Source organism: Octodon degus, unplaced genomic scaffold (genome assembly GCF_000260255.1).
Source record: "Octodon degus isolate 3935 unplaced genomic scaffold, OctDeg1.0 scaffold00065, whole genome shotgun sequence".
In the NCBI taxonomy this organism is placed as follows: Eukaryota; Metazoa; Chordata; class Mammalia; order Rodentia; family Octodontidae; genus Octodon; species Octodon degus.
In genome coordinates this window covers 2,544,852-2,567,474 of record NW_004524641.1, presented here as the reverse complement: position 1 = coordinate 2,567,474, position 22,623 = coordinate 2,544,852, and the positions used below count along the sequence as shown (strand labels likewise).

The 22,623-nt window shown below is 42.2% G+C and overlaps 1 protein-coding gene across 1 annotated transcript in view; it reads right to left on the bottom strand.

Annotated features, from left to right (window-relative positions):
- Window positions 1-22,623, bottom strand: part of Pde11a (phosphodiesterase 11A) — a 535,125-nt gene that overhangs the window by 60,711 nt on the left and 451,791 nt on the right. The window contains exons 13-15 of the mRNA XM_004634726.3: window positions 16,724-16,833; window positions 6,770-6,860; window positions 2,893-2,993 (exon numbers count right to left, since the gene is read on the bottom strand). Of these exons, the coding sequence (XP_004634783.1) occupies window positions 2,893-2,993; window positions 6,770-6,860; window positions 16,724-16,833 (302 nt within the window). The remainder of the gene's footprint in view (window positions 1-2,892; window positions 2,994-6,769; window positions 6,861-16,723; window positions 16,834-22,623) is intronic.

Below are 22,623 nucleotides of genomic sequence, written 5' to 3'. Positions count from 1 at the left end.
CCTGAGCACTACCTCTAGTTGCATCCTATATTTCTCCTTAGTCCAGAGCCCTTCTTTTCATCTCTGCATAGAATGAGCCTCTGGGCTTCTTTAGGGGTAAAGCAAAGTAAGCTGATCTGGCCATCTTGAAGAAGGACTTCACAAGCTCAGACGGCTCAGCAAACTGACTTGCTGGCAAATGCCTTGCCTTGAGCTTTGAGCGTCACATTCACCTTTCATAGAACTTCTGTTTTTCAGTTTCTATGTCCTAAACTCAGTTGCGCAGAGGAACTGTCTTGCTCTTTTCTGTACTCTCCTCTGTGTGTCATGCCACCAATGTACTGGCAGTTCTTGTCACTTGTGTGCCCTCTCTTTTTCTCCTTGCAGATTTATGTCTTTTTTTCTTTTAAATTTATTTAGCATCACTCTGAGGAGTTTTGGGAGTGAGAAGGTGAAGACTAGTACTAGGGCTCAATACATCAGGTTAAATTAGAATGCCAGACTGAGACTGTTACACCATGTTATAATTCCTTCATGACTCCAACAACAGAGCCTAGGGTACAGAGTGCCAGGTGGAGCCCCACGTCCCACCTTTTTTCTTCTTCAGTAGAGGAAATCCTGTTTTTTTTTTTTTTAATCTGGGTACCTGACTACACAAGAATAAGAGTTTCTCAACTTTCTCTGATGTCTTGTTACATAGGTCTTGCTTTATCTTGGTCTTAACCATCCAGCAGAAAAGTATAGAAACGAAGTACAAGAAGTAAAGACATGTTGTTATATTGAGCTGTAGGGGACTCAGGTCAACAACTTCTGACATTGCCAGTCAAGTGGAAGACCCACTACTATTATGGACTATGGGACTATTTTGGAATATTTTGCTGAGTTCACACACCTATAATATTTAAATGATGGAACTAAACAAACAAACAAAAAAAGGGATATAGATGAATGACCATTTTGTATCTGTGTATTCAAAATGGTTAGGATAGATATATAGCTACATTCTCTTAATTCAATGAATAGAGAGATTTGTTCTAATAGTGTTTGTAAATAGGATATCATGTCTGCATCTTGTACAACAAATAACCACTAGAAAGACAGTATGCGATGCGGTAATTATTGAAACTGTCCTACCAATTTGATTTGAAACTGTCTCATTGCTATTTGTTTCTCAGTAAAATTATGGAAAAAATTTTTAAAAAAGCCTTTTCTGATGGTAGGTATGGTAAGGTGACTGAATTCTGACTGGAATCTAAGTGGGAGTTTTAAGTGACAACTTCCAGAAGATTCTCATAGAGGATAGCATGCATCATCTTTTTTCCTTTATCCTTTCCTTCTGACTGGAATGTAAACTATGGCTGGAACATAAGCAATTATCTTGCACTAAGAGATAGAAAATATGTATTGAAGGTGGCATCAAAAAGCTAGAAGGATCTCAGTTCTCTGAAATCTTCCTATAACTACTGCACTAATTGCAGATTGCTGATATCTAGGTTTCCTTTAAGTCACTATTGCTCAAAATCTTCTGTCTCTTACAGTTGAGCCTAACTCTAACAGAGGCAATGCCAAAGGCCAGTAATATTTCAAAAGGATTGACACATGATTTGTCAGAAAAAGTGGTAGAGGAGGTAAAAACTTAAAGGTTGGTTCTCTTCACTAGTTGTGGAGCTGGAGAGTCCGGGTCCCACACAAGGATGGTGATATGACTGGGCCATGAAAGACAAGTACAATGCTTTAAAGGGTGGTGTGTGAACCAGTCTCATCCAAGAAAGCAACTCCTGTGCTGGGAGAAGTAGAAGATAAGAATGAAAAAGATTCTGGAGGGACATGCAAAATTAAACAAAAGTTATAGCTTTCTTAGAAATTGATGAAGACACTAAAGACTTTTGAGATGGAAACTGGAGATGCAGGTCTGTAATGTTTAGGGTGTAAAGAATTTAAGTCTTCTATGTATAGTAATAAGCAATGTCAAGAGAATACAGAAGTGAGCCTCGAAAGAGAATAAGAATACAGGGTGAACTCGGGTTCAAGAACTGGCAGGCAGGAAAAATGAGATGGAAAGAAGATTGGATATTGAGGAAGCAATCGAAATTGATGAGAAATCAGCAATCCTTCAGCCACCTCAAACAAAACTAGAAGATATTAGCAATCTTTGGTGACCACTTCTCAAAGTGTACATTGTTGTAAAGAAAGCAGAGGAACTAACGGACTCTATTTGTTGAAAAACAGTAAAATAAAGCCAAGTTGAGAAGCAATTAAAGATCTCCATGAAACAAGGGAGAGAAGTTGTTTGGTCTTTAAGATAGAAGAGAACTGTGTATAGCCTTGGAAGGAGAGGAAGAAATTCCCAAGCTGCCAAAAGAGTTGGTACCTGACAGTGAGAGTCCCACTGGGATTGGAAGGGACAGAATTCTCTGTTCTGAGAGGTTTGCACTTTGGGAAAATGAGGATTTCTAAGAAATAGAAACAGGAGAAGCAAGGAATGAAAGCTTAGATTTCTAGTCAACTTTCCATCAACAAATGTCATCATCATTCCCACTATCATCATCATCATGATTACCATGCCAATATCATCATAGGTTAGATCAGAAACAGTAGTTGAAAATAGCAACGTTGGGCATTATCTAAACTAACAATGGCCATTACTTACTTTCAGAGTCAAGAGTGCCAAATAGGGTTCATAAAACAGAAGAACAGCAAGCTTGCCATTATAACCCTGAATCTCATTGCTTAAACACACTGTCTTGAAGAACTTCATTTACATAAAGAAGAAACGTCATTTAAAGATTGAGCCCTTTTACATATATCTATCAATATTAGAATAACAGGCACCCCCAATATGGACCTGAAAATTAATTATAAGATGGAACTTCAGATATCCATTTGTCAAATAGATCAAAAGCCAATACATACTCAAAGTACAGCGTGAGGTCTGTTGCTAATATTGACTGCTTCAAAAGCTGCATAAGGTCACTATATTCCTTGGAGGACAAATTAGCAAAGATGTTGTGACCCTGTAATAAAGAAAGTAAAAAGTCACAAAAGACATCATTAAATCTCTGACATGTTTTTCCCCCTATATTGAAAACTAAAGATCTTGGAACACGATAATCATTTTTAAAAAGCATAATAAAATTTTGTACAAATGCAAATAAATTGCCTGGCAATCATAGCAAAGCTATGAAGAGAAACATTTTTGAGGAGCTCCACTGAAGAACAATTTATTCCATGCTTATTGTCAAAGGCAAAACTCTGAAAATGCTTAAACTTGTCTTATTATGAGTATCTGTGCCAACAACACCTGTCTGCTCATTTCTATGGAAGTAGATAGTGGAGAAGTAGGCAAAATGCCTGGCAATCTTTGTGACCCTTAAATAAATACCAGTTTCAGTGCTAGAGGTTTAACTGATATTTTGGAAATACTTGTCATGGTAACAAGCAACTTATAGAAGAAAAAGTCATTAGACTAGTGGTTCTCAGCTGGGGAAGGTTCTGACAATGGGGACTTTGGCTAAATCTGGAGATATTTATGATTGTCACAACTGGGTGGGGATATTACTTTATTTAGCGGGAGAGCTCTTCAGTGTTAGTAAGCATGCTACAATAGATAGGAGAGTTTCTTTAAAGGATCTCCCTGGGCTATGTGTGGTGCTACATGCCCGTAACCTCAGCATTCAGGAGGCTAAGACAGGAGTGAGTTCAAGGTCAGCCTGAACTACATAGTGAGACTCTCTCAAAAAATGAAAACAAACAGACAAACAATGACAAAACAAACGTCTCCCTGGGATAACTTGTCAGTGCTCTTAAAGTTGAGAGACTGCCCATCCAATTGCTAGGATAAGCTTTGATGAAGCATGTGGTAGATTAACTTTAGTATACTGAATAATCACTGAATAGCTGGGACATGGGAGATGTTTTCCTTGGCACAGAAGAATTTAGTTTTACCTGTATGAAGATGCAATTAAAGCTTTTTGTCCAAACATATTTCCTTTCATCAAACTTCATTTTAGCTTCCCTAGCCAGCTTTGCTATTTGTTTTGCGTAAAGTGAAATCCTTCTGAGACATGGTCAACAATTCACTTATTCTGCTTTAAAAGTCAGATCTGCCTGAAGTATGAATTTATAAACATGTGGTCTGAAGACAGACTTTTAAAACTAAGAGTTAAGAGCCAGAAAATGGAGGAGAAGGGGCAAAGGACAGCCTGGGAACAAACTCTTCTCCAGTGAGGGGTAAATTACTTCTTTCAAGGAACCAGAAATGTCAATTAGTAAATTCTTATACCAGGCATTAGATGATAATCTGCTCCCCTGAGTTAATTCATTTCATTGGGTGAACCTACCATTCCTCAAAGATGAGAGTATATTGGTTCCACCTGGGACCAAGTCCAATAGTAATAATAATTTTCAGATGGACTCTGCCAGACCCTTAATTCAGCCATTATGGAGAAGACAAACAACTAAAGGAATGCTGCACCATAATTCTGTGCAAGTTGTTCTGCCTGACCATTGACCCCCAGATCACTTGTGAGTGGGTATTCAGGGGCTTTCAAAAAAGTGACCAGAAATTATAGAAAAATAACCCACCTAGTATTGCCCAGTGCAACAAATACATTCCTGGGAAGCAAGTCACATAAAAGTTAATGTTCAGACAAAGAGAAAGCTGATTCAAACTTGCTTATTTTGCCAGGGAATGTTTTACTACTTTTAAAGGACATAAGTAACACCCTTCCCAGTGAGCATACTCACAGAGTTAGCTAGAGCTGTCTTAATTTTTAAAAGAAAGTTAGTATGCATCAGAATATTATGCTTGTATTTTGTTTGCATGCAAACTAGCCTTGCACAATGGCTCCAGATTTGGTCCCCTAAAGTAAAGTTGAGTCTCCCTGAAGTTCTGTTTCTATGACTACTTAAATAGGGAGGGAATGTGGAAATGATGAAAATAATGACAAATATGGAGAGGAGAGGCCTGGGGCAACCTTCCGCAAGCCCTCCAGCCTTTCTTCCCTGGGCGTCACAGAAGGTGCAGAGTGCATGGCTCCATTATTACTGGCCTCTTTGTTATTCCTGAGGGCCCAGGGCAAAGGGGGCCTGTGGACACTACGTCAAAGGCCTGAGGGTTGGTTCCCTGAGGAAACCTGACATCTTGTTCATAATCCTTGTTATGACAAAAGCAGGGCTTTCTGGAATCGGAGGAATAATGAACTGATCACATTTACCCAGCACAACAAAGACAGTCGGAACCCTAGTGCCTCCTGTCTCTCCTATTCTCTTCCGCAGAGCTCAGTAAACACTGATTTTGTAGGAAAATTCCAGAGCCACAGATGCCAGGATGCTGGCTTCTGTCACTCAAAAACTGAGAGCCTAACCCTGGGTGTTTTATTCGCTGTTGGAAATACAGCACCCCTGGTAGGCTTGCCCTGGCCTGCCTGCATTCGGGTTCTGGGGAGGTGACTATGCTTTATGGGGTCGAAGGCTTTCATGATATTGCAAAAGCTTTCTCAACATAGGCTGGTGGGAAAAAACCTCCATATTTAATGATGCTATTCCAGCGAAGCATGACCTTAATGATGATAATAATAATAATTAATGGCACAGTTAGAGAACTGACAAATAATGGGGAACAGATGATCCCTTCCTGGCCTCAGAAAAAAAGTCTGTACGCCTGCAGAAAATTAAACAGATCCTTTTCTGGCAATTTAAAACTCAGATGCCTCAAACAGAGTCAGTTGTTTCTGGTTTTCTCTACAGAAAACTAAAAGTATAAAACCAAGCTACTTATAACTCCTGCATTGCCACAGGAAGCAAAATAAGGCATATGGCCTTAGCTCTGGGTCTTAGGCTTAGCTGCAGTTCAAACTTTAAAACTAGTCTCAACAGCAATTTCAAGTTATTTTACAGGTTTCTCTATTGTGCTAATAAAGTGTAACTTTCTCACCAGGGTTTTGCTTTTACCATCTTTTAGAGTGGCGTAGGGGCTCACAAAAACAGGAATGAAGGGCTCTCAGTACTTGGACCAAGTAACTGCCTTAGTGGGTGTCTTAGTCGCTTTGCTTTTGTTGCTGGAACAAACCACTGACACCCAAAGTTAAAGAGGGAAAGGTTTAGCTCACAGTTTGTAGAGGTTGCAGTCCGTAATCAGCTGGCTCCAAGGCAAGGTGGCTTGGCAGAGGGGCAATAATTCAAGGCAGCAGAACAAGGGGGAAGAGCAAGCCCCTGCATCTCCCTTATATTGTAAGCAGGTTACCTGCCCGAGGGTGGGTGTGGCACTCACACGGTCTGCATGCCTGCCTCTTGCACAGGCTTAGGTTGTTTACAAAGTGAAGACCCTGGCTCTCTGCTGATTCGCTTAAACTTCTAAACTTCTCAAGTTGAGAACAATATCCTAGAGAGGTAAGGGTGTGTCCTCTACACCCTAGGATTCAGAACTGCTGAGTGACTTAGTTAAGCTTTTAGACTTCTCTAGTTGACACAATGTATCAACCATAACAGCCAGCTAGCCAGCTGTGTTCCTTCAGAAAGGCAGGAAGAAACTGTGCCACTGCATACCTGTTATCCTGAGAGCGAGGGAAGCTTCCAAATGAACCATGTCATTGACTAAACCCGGATGAGTCATCTCAGGAAAATTTGAACAAGGTTCTCGGTCAGGCATTTACAAGACTCGTGAAAGCCACCAAAACCCAATAGCTTGACTTAAACTTGTTCGCCCTACTTCTCCATAATGTCTTCCCGGAAGAAAGAGAGGAAGAAAGAGGGGGGTCTCCTGGCAAGGGAAGGAAGAGAGCAGCGGTACCTCGCTTTGAAGGATCATCACAGCATGGTTAAAATGGTGATGCTCTAAGGTAGCTGAAGTCCCATAGAGCTGGGCCAGTGCGGAGCCGCTCCTGAAAGAGGACAGAAGGTGAGTCAGTGGGACCTTCCCCCAAGCCACTCCCACACCTATTAGTGACAGCTGAAGCGTCTTTCCAGGCACAGTCTTTGCCAGTAAGAAATTTACAGACCATTAAGAAAGGTGAGATGTAAGCGTGAGAAAAAATACCATACATAAAGATATAAATGCTAATGCATTGTAAAATGGTGTTTCTGGTCCAATCCAAGTGTTATGGAGGGAAGAAAAAAAGACACTTTCTAGTTGCAGGTGTCAGTGTAATTGTTGTAAATTAAACCTTATGGGGCCAAAGAAATAGCTTGTGGACTAAGCGCCTGCCTGGCAAGTGCAAGGACCTGGGTTGGACAACATGCCATGCTGGCCCTGCTCTGTGCTGGCCACTGAAACCGGGTGTGGTGGTATACCCCTGTAATCCTAGCGCTGGGGAGGCTGAGACAGGAGGATCACTACAAGTCCAAGCTGAGTAGTGGGACCCTGTACCAAATAAATAAATAAAACTTAAAGCAAAATTTTTTTTTCTGCGGTACTGGGGGTTGAACTCAGGACCCTGGGCTTTCCAGACTAAGGCAAGCACTTATTCTACTGAGCTATCACCCTGGCCCATAAAGCAAATTTTTTTTTAAAAAAAAAACCTTACCTCTTCTGAGTCTAGAGCACTCTTATGAGAGTCTAGAGCACTCTTCTACAAAATGCACTTGATCCTTTTTACAGGAAAAGGCCTAATGAATATTCTGCAGAATCTACTTTATCTATGTTACAACTTTCTGCTAGCCCCTGGTCGCACTGGGATAACTCCCATAGAACTCTACAGTGTTCCCTCAATTGGGAGTTGAGTTTCAGTGCTGCCTCTGCTTAGCTCTGAGCAGTTCCTTGGCCTCTCTAATGTTTGCCTTCTTTATCTGTAATATCTCGATAGTACTGTATACCTTACCTGTTACTAATGAGACTACAAGAAAATATTTTAAAGTACTTGTCACAGTGCATGGCATGGAGTAGATGTCAGTTTCTGTCGAGTATTAATTGTTTTTGGTTGTTTTTTGCTGGCTCAGCCCACCATAGGGCAAGGTAAGTGTGGCACGTGGTGCCGGGGATCGAACTGCAGCCTTTTGCACCTGCCTAAGCTTGCTTAAGCAGGTGCTTTAGACCACTGAGCCATCTCACCAGCCCTCGAGTATTAATTGATAATCAAGACACATATGGATGTTTCCATTTCAAATAATATGACATTAATAGATACATGGTGGGATTTCTTTGAGTTACTGGAAATTTTGTTGACATAGAACAACCCATCCCTTAGCAACATTAGGTCATTAAAGTGCTATTTTAAAAGTGTGCAAGCATATTCATTCCCAATTCCCTTTCTTGAAAGTACAGAATCCTACAGATTAAAGACCTGGGACTCAAGCTGAGGACATTTCCAGGTCCCTGGGTTCTTTTGTTCATCACAGGGGAGTCTGGACATGGAAAGGATAATTTGCCCTCACCTGGAAATGCTGTATCTTGAGTGCTTGCCGCCAGTCCTACTGAGAAGCAGAAAGACCACCTGCAAATGCACCATGAAGGCTTTCTATCCTGAGCTTCTCTTCTTCTGTAGTGCGAGGCAGCCCAAGACCTACCTAGTTTCTGGGGTACGGAGGATTGAAACCATTGGAAAGACTAAGAGCTCACCACATACTAGCGGGGACAGGACGACTGGGGTCATTAGGGATCACAATGTTTCTTTTATAAAAATAATTTTATTGAGAAATAAATAGCAATGAGACAGTTTCAAAACCAATTAGTAGGATAGTTTCAATAATTAATACATTGCACATTGTTGTTTCTTAGTGGTTATGCACAGTACAAAATGCAGACATGATATCCTGTCCATAACAATGTTCCTTTTTAAAAAAATTTTTTTTGTATTTTAGGGAAGGGTTTACAGGGTGTTCAGAGTCTCACTACTAGATTGGACTTGTAGTGATCCGCCTGTTTACAGCCTCCCAAGGGCTGGGATTACAGGTACGTGCCACCATGCCCAGTCTCAATTGTAGTCTCAGCGTGCCCTGGGGGTGGGGCCGGCACAGGGAGGTTCCTAATATCAGCTGATGAGTAAAACTTTGCCAGACCAACCTAGGGGTGCGTTAACACTTAATGCTAGTAATTTTATGTGTTACATAGAACTAATTTCTATGAAAATACATGCTTCCAAATGCATACTATGGCTTGGCTACTGGAGTAGATGTTTCTAAAAATATTAGTTGTTTGGTGATTAAGCTTCTCTTAGTATGTCTGGAGATTACATTTAAAGTTAGAAGACTGACCTAATAAGTATGCTGGCCTATTTGATAGTAATAATATGAATAATAATAGCTACCATTAGTAAGTGCCTGCTATGCCCTAAGAAACATATTGGCCACTTAATGTGCTATTTTGTTTAGTTCTGATGATATGAAAATAGGCAGTCCAGATGACTACAAAATAGATCGTATTATTTTCTCATTTTACACACCAGGAAATGAAAGTTCAGAGAAGTTGTGCAACTTTTCTAAGGTTACACAGCTATCTAGTATCAACCAAGATTTAAATTCAAGTTTTAAAGCTTCTTATATTATGTCATAAGAATAATATTATAACAAACATTTTTCATATTTGACTCTCATTTTACCAAGCTAGTTGTCAGCTGTGAAAGAATCTTTCAAAATTTAATTCAGAATTCTGCTAGGGTAACTGCTGGCCACAGATTCAGGTTTCTGTGGTTCTTTTCTGCCAACCAGGCATGCTCAAATACAGCTTGCTCACTGGTGCGAATCCTGATAACACAGTCATTGCTAAGTGCCTAAAGAATTAAGATGCAAAAATGTTATCTCTTCCTTATCCACCCTGGTTTCACAGACCCCAGGAAAGTTAAATCAGTTAGATGATCACAAGTCACTTTAAATTTTCTTGGTTCAAGATGAATAAGGAGATTTAACAAGCATGGTGCTTCCCACGCCAGCTTCTCTCCCTCTTTCCCCCATGTGGCTTCTGTTGTGCTCCCTCAGGACTCAGGGTGTTTGTGCCAGAACAGGCCTGTGGCTGCTCCGGGTTGAGCAGCTTCCTCATCAGATTGCCTCTTTGTTCGCTTCAGTGATTCCATCCTGCCTTCTGCCTCCTCTCCCACAATTCTGCTTTAATCATAGAAAATGGGCAAGTTTGTAACACAAGCAGACTAATGCTATGAAAGCACAGGAGGATTTTGCCATCCAGCCGTCCATTCACCTGTTATTCATTCCTTCCAGGCCGGCCAGCAAGCATCAGTGACCACACGCCTGACCCCACATGGAAGACAAGGATACCTGAGGTGTGGAAGGATACCTCTGACTGTGTTGGGGACTTTTTCTGACCAGCCTTACATGAAAGATGCTTACCTTTCTACAAGCAAGATGCTACTATGGACACCCAGAGAGTGGAGTGTGGTGCTTACCTGAGGTTTTTTTTAAAAAGTAAAATTTTTTGAGCAAGAGCATTTCCTTTCTAGATGGACCTTTGTTTACACAGTTAGATTTTGTTCCTCTCTGAGTTTCTGAGACATTCAGACCTTTTGGTGACTTCTACGTCTAGCCAGGGCTCGCTGCGAGGGCTGCCTGTACCCATGATTGTGTAAAGTGAGCTTCCCAGGGCCACCAGGAAGGAGCTAGACTCACAGCCATAAAACTGGATGCCATGAGGAAAAAGTAAAGCCTCTCTGGGAGGCTAAGCCTTATTGAAAAGTACTCTACAGAACACTGGTTCCTTGGAATGCCGAGGGGTACAGAGGGCTGAAATTCAAAGGGTTCCATGGTCAAACAAGTTTGGGAAATGCTGGCTTTAAAAATTTAAACTGTTTTTTATTGAAAGATTTTTCAGGACTTTAGTGCATTGTAAAGCTGTAGGAGGGAAACAAAATATAAGGCATTATTCACTCTTAACTGATCACAAAACTGTTTTTTTAAGAGCCCATGCCTTTTGTGTAATATTGTTTGTGTAAAGGTATACTTCTGCTTTTTGAAATAAAGTACGGAAAGTACCAAAACTAAAGCATAAAAACCTAATCACACATGGCAAGAAGTGATTTTTAACACCACACCTCACTTTGACTATCTGCAGTTAAGATATGCATGAGGTAAGTGGCTTTGAGGCTTGAGCACAGACACTGTGGCTGCAAAAATACAATTATATACAGGTAGGGTGTGTGTATAAGGAGCGGAACCTAGTACATCTATATGGAGGTGTTTGTGATGAGCATTATCGACCCAATCATCCCAAATACTAAAGTTTTTCATTTTTGAACAGGTGAGTTCTGAGGAAAAACTTATTAGGAGAAAAGTCAGAGTGAGAGTTTCGTTTCTGCAGGCATTCAGTGCTTAGCATAGCTCTTCGCCCATGGGTCACAGCATAGATTGAAGTGTGCTTCCATAACGCCCCTAGATATGCAGATTCCTTGGGCAGAAGACTCAACAGCAGCATAGAGCCATGGGCTAACAGAAACCTTAACAAGGAAAACTACGAGAGGTAATTAGGAAATGGAGAATTGTTGGGAGGTGGTGAGGAATGGGATTAGGCTGTCACGGCAGATTAATGTGCCCCAGTATTTCACTTCTGGGACCTGGCCGAAAGCGACAAGATGGGTTTTCATTCCCAAGAAATGAGTATAAGAGATTATGCTAGAAATGAATGGAAGAAGTCTCCTTGGAGAATATACTACAAAGCTGCTCAGTGCTGATATTTAATCATCAGGGGCAGCTGTAATAGAGAAGGGGATGGGTGGGAAACACTGTTCCTGGAGAACACGGGGGAGAGGTATGAACGAGCTTTTTTCAGGCGCTGCGGTATTGCTGCCCTCCCTACTTATGGATCATTCACTGCACGCACTCCAATACTTAAAAATTAAGAATAAAATATGAAAATGCAAAGGTTCACTTATCAGAAAGGCTAAGAGTATAAATCAAATCATGCTCTAACTAAAGTCACACTTTTTATTGTAGAGGCATTTTGCATTTTATATAGTAATTTGTCCCTTGCTAAATGTCTTCTCTTTCTTTATAGCCTTATATATGAAAAAAGGTAGCATATGCTTTGGCACATAATAATTGGTGCATTTAAATTCCATTTCCAAATCACTTGAAAGAACGGAAATAGACTGTGAATACTTGAAGAGAAAGGATTGTTTGCTGTGCTTCTTGGTTTCTCCCACAATGCTTAGCACAGGGCCTTGAACATAGGAACCAGCCACTTGATTACTGGGAATCAAAATCAGAAAAGGGTAGAGTTTCTTCACAGGGACTTTCTAAACAATGTTTCACTGACTGAATCAATCTTATTCCAATCAATACAAATAAGTTCCATCACCATGCTATGAAAACATGGCTCAGCAGTTATTGTCAAAGGAAAACTTAGGCTAGGTTGTCCTGGCATTAAGTGTCCTAAGTTTGCAAGTGGCTCCATTAGGCAAATGCAGGGCTGCTGAAACCTCACAAGCTGGTGACATGTATACAAGATTAGTCATCTTGCAGGACCAGAGCCATCTTAGATTAGTCATCTTGCAGGACAGAGCCATCTTGGAGCAGGCTGATTTGATCACGCGGCATGAGAATGCAAAAAGAAAATGAAATCAAGTATCAGAGACTTAATTAGTATTTATCTACTATGGATAGAAGTTATTTAGTGCTGTACAAATGACCTGAGATTTGGGGATCTCAGGTCTCATTTTTGTAAAATTAAGACATTGAGAAATGTGACTGCGAAGGTTTAATCCAGTTCTGCTATTTTTATGGCTGTACCTCTTGAATTGTCAAGATATATTTTAGTTTTTCAGAGCTCACATATCTGCCAAGACAGCCAATAAACTGAAAGCTCAAAGGTCCAAAATAGATGTCACAAAGTCACGGAAGAGAGTGTGATACAGCGATTAAAGAATGGTTTTTGGAACCTGACAGTGCATGTCCACATGCTGCTCTCCCACACACTGCCTCCCTGAGGCTCGGTTCCTTCTGCAAAGTACAAACAAAAATATCTACAGAAATATTGGTGATGGCTTAAGGGACAGCAAAGAATAAATAAATTATAGTTTTTATTGTCTCTGGGATTGTTAGTTACAAAAACCAGAAAAATGAAGTAGCACCATCTTCTCTGAGGAGAGGTTTGGTTACATGGTTCTCAGAATGCAGAGGGAGCTCGAGTGGCATGGCGTGGCGTGGCTAAGTCTCCGAGAAATAGGAGCAAGCCATGGGGAGAACACAGGACTGAGCCTGCTCTTTCTATCTTTCTCCTGGGCTATATAGTCCTTCCTTTTGGCTTCTCTCTGATTATCAGTCTCATTCTGTCCTCTCTGTCAACTGGCCCTCTTGTTTTGTTCATTCATTTGGGATATGGTCATACTAACTTGCCCCAAATGGCAGCCCCTGTTCTCAAGCCTCTGTGGACCTGCAGCTAGAAGATTCAGTATCATTGTCATCCAGTTCCACAAAGCTGGGAGGTAAGATCTGATTGGTCCAATTTTATTCAGTGTACACTCTTGGTCCTGAGAGCTGAGGAGTCAACTAGCAAGAAGAACAAGTTCTGGTGTGGCGCACAGACACTCTTGCTGGAAAGAGCCTGTTGCTCCTCAAGGATAACCACTGTAATATTTCACTCTTAAAGCCAATGAGCAGTGTGCTCAGTCTTGGTTTACAGACACAACCTAGTATGTTTCCCTCTTCTTTAGGCAGAAGTGGTAGAATGAAAAAAGAAAAGAAGTGGTAGAAGGGTGAGGGACTGTATGGAGAATGATAAAAGGAGATACATTGACAATGGTCTCCCTGGGATAGAAGAGAGAGGAACCCTAAAAAAATAAGTGGACAGATAAGGACTTAAATTAGGAACTCTCAGACCCTATAATGAAAGCCTGTGTGGTTTATAATGCAGGGGCCCTAGATCTTTAGTACACCCTCAAAGCTATGTGTAGCAAGGTTTTATACTAACCTATAAAATGTTACATCTATTTAATAAATCAGGAAAATCTATTGAAAAATATATAATAAAATGATAAAATTGTACTTATTCATGCAGTAGACATTAACCATGTGTTTATTATGTTTCTGGCACTCTTTAGTTGCAGTTCTTAATAAAAAGGGAGAGATACCTGTAAGCCAGAAATTTAAGTGGAATGAGAAGTACAGTTTTGAAAAGGGATAGCCATACATTATGCAGGCATAAAAAACATTGACAGGAGGAAAGATCTGATCAGCTTTGTGAAGTCCAGAGTATTCTGGAGTGTCAAGAGTGAAGGAGCATGGAGCTGCTTGTGAAAGAACCAAAGACAGATACAAAGAAACGGTCCTTGTGGTATGAATGCAGAGGAGGAGCTGCCTTGAGGGGGTCTGAATGACCTGCGGAGTTGGGTTGGGTCCATTCCCTGGATGGAAAGTAAGAGTCAGGGATAAGCATGTAGGAAAGACTGGGAATGGGTGACTTCCACTAGGAGGAAACCCTTAAGCAGCTGGGATAAGTGCCTGGAAATATGGTGCAAATTCTGGTTTAAAGAAATGGATTTGGGTGGTTGAGGAGATAGCTCAGTGGTCTAAGTGCCTGCCTGATAGACAAGCACAAGGACCTGGGTTCAATTCCTGGTACAGCATGTTGCACTGCATCTTGCTGGCCACTGGAAACCAGGCATGGTGGCCCATGCCTGTAATCCCAGCACTGGGGAGGCTGAGACAGGTGAATCACTATGAGTCCAAGCTGTGTAGTGAGATCCTATACCAAATAAATAAATAAAAAAATTTTTTAAAAACAATTAAAGAAAAGGATTTGGGGTTTATGAGCAGGTGGGTAGAGGCCTCGCAAGAAGGGCAGGAGAACAACGAGACATCAGCAGCAAGGCATCCACATAACTGAGCAGGAAAGCTATTGAACATGATGACGAAAATCCTTTGTTATAGAAAACAAGAGAACTGTGAAGGAGAGAGTGAGAAAACATATTTTGTGACAAGAAGAGTGAAGGGTTATCCTTTTCATCAAAATGATGATGAAAAGATCTAGCAGCTTTGAGAGGAGGGGCCACTGGTGACATCCCCAAGCATAGTTTCTCTGGTAAGAAAATGCAGGAAGCATGTAGAAGGTAGAGAAGCCAGCCAACCCAAACCACACTCTGGGAAGCTTAATCCAGGAGGAAGGAAGGAAGCACAAGAGAAGCTAGGGAGAGAAGTGGGACAGAGTGGATTTTTGCAAGATGAGGGAGGGCTGTTGACCTTCATAGGATGCAGAGCCCCAGGAGAGAAGAGCCAGGAGGCAGAGTGGAGAGAGAGGGAGATTGATGGCACCAGGTCCCAATGGAGAGCACAAGAAAGAGATCCAAAGAGAGGTGGGGGATTAGCTTCCGACAGAGAAGGACAGCACTTTGGCTGAGATAGGGAGGGAGGAGGAAAGGATGGGGACTGAGAGATAAGTTTGTAGGTGGCAGGGGAGGAAATTGAGAGGATTCTCGATTGATGGCCTCTATTTTCTCAGTGAAGTGGGAGGCAAGGTGATCTGCTGACTGCGTGGGGGAGGTGGGCCAGGAAGGGAGGACATTTGGCTTCCGTAAATGCCTGGGGGGAGGGGCTGGCTGGGGATGCAAAGAGACTCATAGGGAGTATAGGGCAATCAGCCCAGTTGGAAGAATATATATTTGAGGCACCTCAAACTCTTGCAGCTATGACATTTTCTCCCACAGCCTTTACTAGTCTAGGCAGAGGAGCAAGAAATTGAATTGTTAGGTTGAGCCAGGGCTGAGTTTTTGCAGAACTGATGTCACAGAAATTTAAGAATGTCAAGAAATTATTGGATGTTGAGAAAAGAAGGGTGAACAGGTGGATACTATGGGATGCAGAACAGGTAGAAGAAGACACAAAAGCAAAATTCATTTGTTAGACCAGGAGAAGCAAAGGTCAGGGCACCAACAGCTCAATGGGTGGGTGTTTGGGGAACAAAAAAGATAAGAAGCTGGGAGAAATTTGTTAACACGCAGGCTACTGAAACTTAAGGTGGTGCAGGCTGACTTGTTCTGGGCCCTTAGTAATCAGTCATCCTAAAGTTGATCTCATCTCCTTATTGAAGCCTTCCCTCGCTTTCATACCTTGTAACTTTTCTTTATTATATCTTCAGACCTCCTGCATCATTTGTTTGCAGATCCATTAAAATGGGGCCCTCAATATAAAGAGTTCAGAGTGCTGAGATTTGGTCATATTTCCAATATTCCTGAGTTCTGTGGCCTTAGCCACCAGGCAGTGGAGATCTTGACCAGTACACCTTACTTGGAGACAGGTTATTTTATCTATGTGTTATGTGCAGGACGCATAGTGCCTCTTTCATAAACCCCTGTATTGATGAAATTCTTTTACCCACTTTCCATCTTTCCATGGAGTTTGGAATGAGAGCTGCAGGCTCCTACATGTGGCTTTATTTCACTGCAGTTCATATACTATCCATCATCTTAAGAATCTTGGAAGACATATTTTGCTTCGTCAGAAATCCAAGACTGCCTATATTGGAGCAGCCTCAAAATCTGACTTGAGAGCAGCAGGGCCCAAAAGCTTGTTACGCCATGAAGGTGAATATTCTGGGGAAAAACACAGGCCTTTTAAAACACCGGCTTTGTTATCCGACTGCGGTCAACAGAGACAGACCAAATCAACAAGCATGACATGAAGGGCAAATTTGCAATTAAAAGAAGAATAGGGAATTATAGAGATGGATGGGCCCCACGACACACACACACCCAGGCCTGCGTGGCCTTGGCCTCCAGGGCCAGAAATTAATGCTTTACTCTTTAGCACTCATCACCTTTGGCTCTGCGCAGAAAGGCAAATGCATTAAAATAACAACAATTAGAACACTTACTTTGCTTGGAAGGCATTGTTGGTTCCCCTGTGGTCGAGGTCATGACACAGGCATCCCACAATCACCGCTAAAATTTCAACCTCTGTCAGAATCTCCTGAAACCCGGCAGTCTGGGAAGAAGGGAAAAATGACAACAGTCACTCTGGGGGCAGGGATGGTGGATGAGGTTAGCAGCCAAGCAACAATCAGCCCTGTTTCCATACCCACATCATTTAAGGAAATGATTAACTGCCACCATCTTGGATGACGAAAGTTGAGTGGTCAGTTGCGCAGCCTAAGGTCCCTACAGTGATGAATTAGCAGGCTGTCACCGCAGTCCACACTGCCACACCAGGACAAAGTTCAGACGATTTTGTTCTCTTTTTCAAAGAGGAAGCTATGCATCCTGATCTAGTGAGTTTGGCAAAGGCCCAGGGCAAAGTGTGTTTTGCAGTTGTACATTTTAATGATGAGTATCAGTGTTTCGTGGCAGGTGAATTAGGAGAGACTGTGAATGTTGAATTGTGTGCGGTATCCATCAGATGCCACCCAAATGAAAGCAGACAAAAGGAAATAAAGCCTTTATGTTGACAGGAATACCTTGGAAGCCTCAAATTGTTATGTGATGACCTAGAACGCATCCTTTAACTACTTTAACTCATATTAGAGAGGTGGACAGATGAAATTTCTACAGGCCTTAATGTAGTTTCTCAGAAACAAGAATTTGGCAAAGACTAGGCAACCCTGGAGGAAGACCACATGAATTAGCCCCACTACTGGGAGTTATTTTTTCTGATCCTAGTAATTTTGCTTTTGAACACATAAGCAAGTGTGATGTGATTTCTTTTGGAAGCAGTTTTATATAATTACAGAACTAAGAGCAGCAATGGTTCTTTGGTTCCTGCTGGCCGTCTCATTAGTACAGAAGAGGAAGTGCACCTCTGGGAGAGGAGGTCCGTGCATCCTCCTGATCCAGGGCCTTATTCTCCCCCTTTACTAACTCTCCTGTTTCATTACTTATTAAAATCTTTATCAGAGGACAGGAGGAGAATTGAGATTGCTTCACTTTTCATGTTGGGTTTTTTCTTCAAATCTGTGCTTACTGATAGAAGACTCTTCTCTTAGTGCAGTGAAAACTTTGTTCTTTAGTTGGCTGTGCTTTTATTGCAGAAATAACTGAGTAACAGGACCTTGTGGTGATAGGTTTAATTTTGAAAACACTCTACTCCCATACTACATTTAGAATTATACACACTTTCATTTGCATAGCAAATGGAAATGCTACCAAATTGTCCAGGAGTGTGAAATTGTGTCAAATCTTGTGTGTGCCCTTATTTTAAAATTTGGAGTTTGCTGCTGGTCTTTCTATGTTCAACTAATTTCAGTTAAAATGTGACCTGCAATCTGTATTTAGTCAGATCAGACTAAGAGATGTAGAACCAGAAACCAGTAGTTCCTCATCTTTTCCCTTCCCCGATTGTCCAGAGCAATTGCTTCCATTTTTAAGCTTAAAGGTGGGCTCCCTTCACATTTATTGTATGCATGCACTATTGTCACTGGGCTAGTCACCAAATACCTGTATGGTCCTTCTTCTGTACCTGACCATTGTCCTAAGAGCTTTCAGCTACTTATTCTTGTCATGGTACTGTTAGGTAGGTGCTATTATTATCCCCAGTTACAGATGAGGAAACTGAGTGGCAGAGTGGTCACCTCCTATGCCCAAGGGCTCCCAGCTCCAGAGCAGGAGGCAGAGGGGGACACACTCCCAGCAGACTTTGGCCAGAGTCTGAGGATGTCTGGTGGCAGGTGAGAGTGATTGTCCTGCACTTTGCCCTCAGCCTTCCTAGATACCCCCCCACACAGCTTTCCTGATGCCTGTCTGGTAAACACCACTTGTCGCTGAGCTCACCAGTGTGGGAAGATTGTCTCCTTCCTTACATGAATATTTTCATTTTCTGGCATTAGGGTTTTTCCCAGGGCCAGCCAAATAGATCAGTGGATTAAAGCACCTGTAAACAGGCACAGGGACCAGGGGTTCAATCCCAGGGCCTGCCATGCTGGCCCTGCCTCCGTGGTGCACTGAGATGGCAATTGAGACTGGGTGTGGTGTTGTGCACCTGTAATCTCAGCCCTTGGGAGGCTGTAAATAGGTGGATCACTATGAATCTGATCTAGTAGTGAGACCCTGAGTACCCTGTAGACTCTTCCCTAAAATACACACACACACACACACACACACACACACACACAGATTCCTCCCAGACTTCTAAGTCTTCTCACACCCTAACACACTTCTGTAAAATGTCTCTTAAAATACTTTTGAAGAGGGCCACAAGGATCACCTCTTATTTTTGATCCTTCATGTCCTGGGGGAGTTTGACTACTATTCCTGGCCATCCTTTGGGGTTTCCTCTCTTCTCCTGGGGATGCCTGCTTTCTCTGGCATTCCAGGCCTTTCTCTTTCCTCAGTTTCTCTCTTCTTTTATGGAAGCACATCAGCCCGTGGCTTCATGGGAAAGCATGGTAATTTTTTAACAAGAGGTGGGAGCAGGAAATTTGATTGTTCAGGGGCTTTGCATCACTGAAAAAGACCCCTTTCTTTCTGTACTTGTTAGTTCGCCTAATAATTCTAGGTTGAAATAGTTTCACTTAGAAGTTTTAAGGACTGCTCATTGTTGCTTAGCTTTGTGAGTGGCTTTTGAGAAGAAAACACAATTATGCCATTCTTATCCCTAACACTGAGAATGCGACTTGATTTTCTTTCTTTGACAATCTTCTCTGGTGATTCATCAATTTCACAAAGACATACTTTATTTTGAATTTTTTCCACTTCAGTTTGCATAGCAAACCCAATTGTTCCTTCTTTAGTACAGTGTTCCAATTGTTTTGTTCTGTTTATTTTTTCTTTAGGATCTTTTCTGTGCTATTTGAATGGAACTCCAATTGGATGAAAGTTGAACTTCTTGTATTTATTTTGTCTTTATTTCTTTTTCCCCCCTTTTCTTATACAGTTGTTTCTCTTTCTAGAAGTGTTTTGATTTTTGGGGGGTATTTTTAGGGAAGGGTCCACAGGGTGCTGCTCAGGGTATCACTAGTAGATTCGATTTGTAGTGATCTGCCTTTTTACAGCCTCCCCAGCGCTGGGATTATAGGCGCATTCTGCCACGCAGAGTCTCCGTTGCCTTCTCAGTGCCCCTCAAGGGCGGGGCTAGCACGACAGGCCCAGGGATTGAATCCCCAGCCCCTGCGCCTGCTTGCAGGCGCTTTAATCTGCTGAACTATTTGACTGGCCCTGAAGTTTTATGATATAAGCATTTTTTTTTCTGCTTCTTTTAAGTAGTATGCTCTTCTCTCATGAATGCATTATCTTTATATTTCTGAAGATATCAATAACACACTCATTGCATTTTCTGAGTTTTTTTCTTCCCCCTTGAATTGTCTATTTCCTCTGGACAACTTTTTTCCACTGTGTTTCCCTCAAATGTCTGGTAATCTTTGGCAAAGTATGCATAGTTAAGACTATGCATATTTATCCTGAAAGTTTATCAAATCACCAGCAGTTCTTATGGTGCTATGAAAGTCAGTGTTTTAAAGAATGACATTACACATAAATTCAGATGCAGTAGGTGTGGCTCGTGCCTCAGGTTACTGGGCCTCACTACAGGTGACCTGGTGGCCAGCTGGTTCTTGGCTAGACATCCCCAAAGGTCAGCATCTAGCCTCAGTCTCTCTGGACTCTCTAATCTCTTGCCTGGAGATGTGATTGTAATTCAGAAAACAGAGCTACAGCTACTGACCAGGAAGGCTGTGGACTGTCATGTAATGCTGTGATTTTCAGTGTGCACTTTGCCCTAACTTTCCTTTTCTGGTGTCCTCAAGTCTGGAGCTCAGTTTCTCTAGCAAATACTCTGGTCAGTGCACACAGGTCAGCTGACTCCATTTCCGTGCTGTCTGAGATCCTCACTGGTTTCTGCAGGGCACTCTTTTATGTGTGGCCCGTCTTGCACCCTCTCAGACCACGGGGCCCTTGGGAGGGACCTCGCTCATCTCTGCTAAGTTAGGAACCAGCCTCTCTCTATTTTTCTCTTTTGGGGCTGGCCAGATTGCTCAGCAGATTAAAGCACCTGCTTAGGCAGACACAGGTACCGGGGTTCAATCTCTGATGTGCCATGTGCACCCTGGCCCCACCTCAGGGGCGCGCGGAGACAGTGACTGAGACTGGGCATGGTGGCACGCGCTGGTAATCCTAGTCCTTGGGAGGCTGAACACAGGAGGATCACTATGACTCCAACTTGTGTAGTGAGACCCTGTACTAAATACATTAAAAAAATTAAAAAAATCTGTTTCTCCCTTTTACTATTATGGCTCCACAAAAAGGACATTTTGTGGAGTTTATGTGCATTTCAGTCCTTGTTATTGTTTGGCAGTATTTTTTTAAAAAATTCTTTTTTAAAAATGTATTTTAGTACAGAGTCTATGGGGTCTCACTACACAGATTGGACTTGTAGTGATCCTTCTCTTTTCAGCCTCCCAAGTGCTGGGATTACAGGCGCATGCCACCATGCCTAGTCTTAGTAGCTGTCTCAGCGTGCCTGAGGGTGGGGCCGGCACAGCACACCAAACATCGAACCCCAGTCCCTGTGCCTGCCTAAACAGGCTCTTTAGTCTGCTGAGCTATCTGGCCGGCCCTATTATTCTTTTTGATACAGGGTCTTGCTACGCAGTTAAGACTCATAGTGACCTTTCTGTCTCAGCTTCCTCAGCATTGAGATTATAGGCGTGTGCCACCACACCCAGTTTTGGTGGCCCACTCAGTGCACCTGGGGTTCTGGGGCCAACACAGCATGTGGTACTGGGGATGGAACTCAGGTCGTTGACCTTGCCAGGCAGGTGCTTAGACCTCTGAGCTATCTCCCCAGCCCTCCAAATCATTTTTAAGCCATCAATATCCATTATATAGTATGATGGAGCTAATTTTGTTTTAATTTTATACACATTTCCCCCCTTAGAAATCAAGCATTTGGTTCTTAGATTATTTGTATCTTAGACACTTTGAGAATTTGAGAAAAGCTATATGCTGTCTTTCTAAAAGCTCTTCTGTAATTTTAATGTATTCAAGGACCACAGAACCTATCTGTATCCTCAGACTGAAGATTCTCGGAAGCACAACATAAACACAAACACACACACACACACACACACACACACACACACACATCCCATATTTACCTCTCCTGACTGTGATACCTGAGTTACTGAAGCAGCACCTATCTCTTGACTGTGATTTAAAGCTGCCTGGTAAATGGTTTCTGAGGGTGATCAGGCCTGAAAAGTATCCCTCTGTCACTAAGTGTCCAGCTGCCCCTCCTCCACCCCATCCATCTTCTTCTGGTCCTATCCATCCAGACCCTGTGTGGAGCAGAAAAGCTACTGCCTGCTAAAGAAAATATACCTTCAGAGGAAAATAGAGAGGCAGCAGAGGGATAGTTTAATGTATTTATTCCATTTTTTTACTCTAGTTTATTATTTTATTTTCTAATAAAATTATGGCCTTTCTTTCACTTAGTAGTTAAGAGCTTTACTGACCTTTATTTTACTGTATCTGTTTGCCTGATGTCCCTTTTGGTTTATGTTAGGGTGTAAGCAGTGAATATGATATATTGAGGTAGAGAGACGGTCACAGAATAGAGACCTAGTTCTTAGGGCATCCTCCTCAGAAAAGCCTGTGACTTCCCTCCAGGCAGGACGGCCACTCACCAGGCTGAAATGTTTGCTGTGCTCACCCCAGCCCCAGCTGCCACTGCATGCAGTAACTAGGCCTCCAAAATCCCTGGACCAGTAGTGTTGACTCTTAGGGTCTTCTAGGGAAGCGCTTATTCTACTGAGCCATCTCCCTGGCCTCTCTCTCTCTCTCTCTCTCT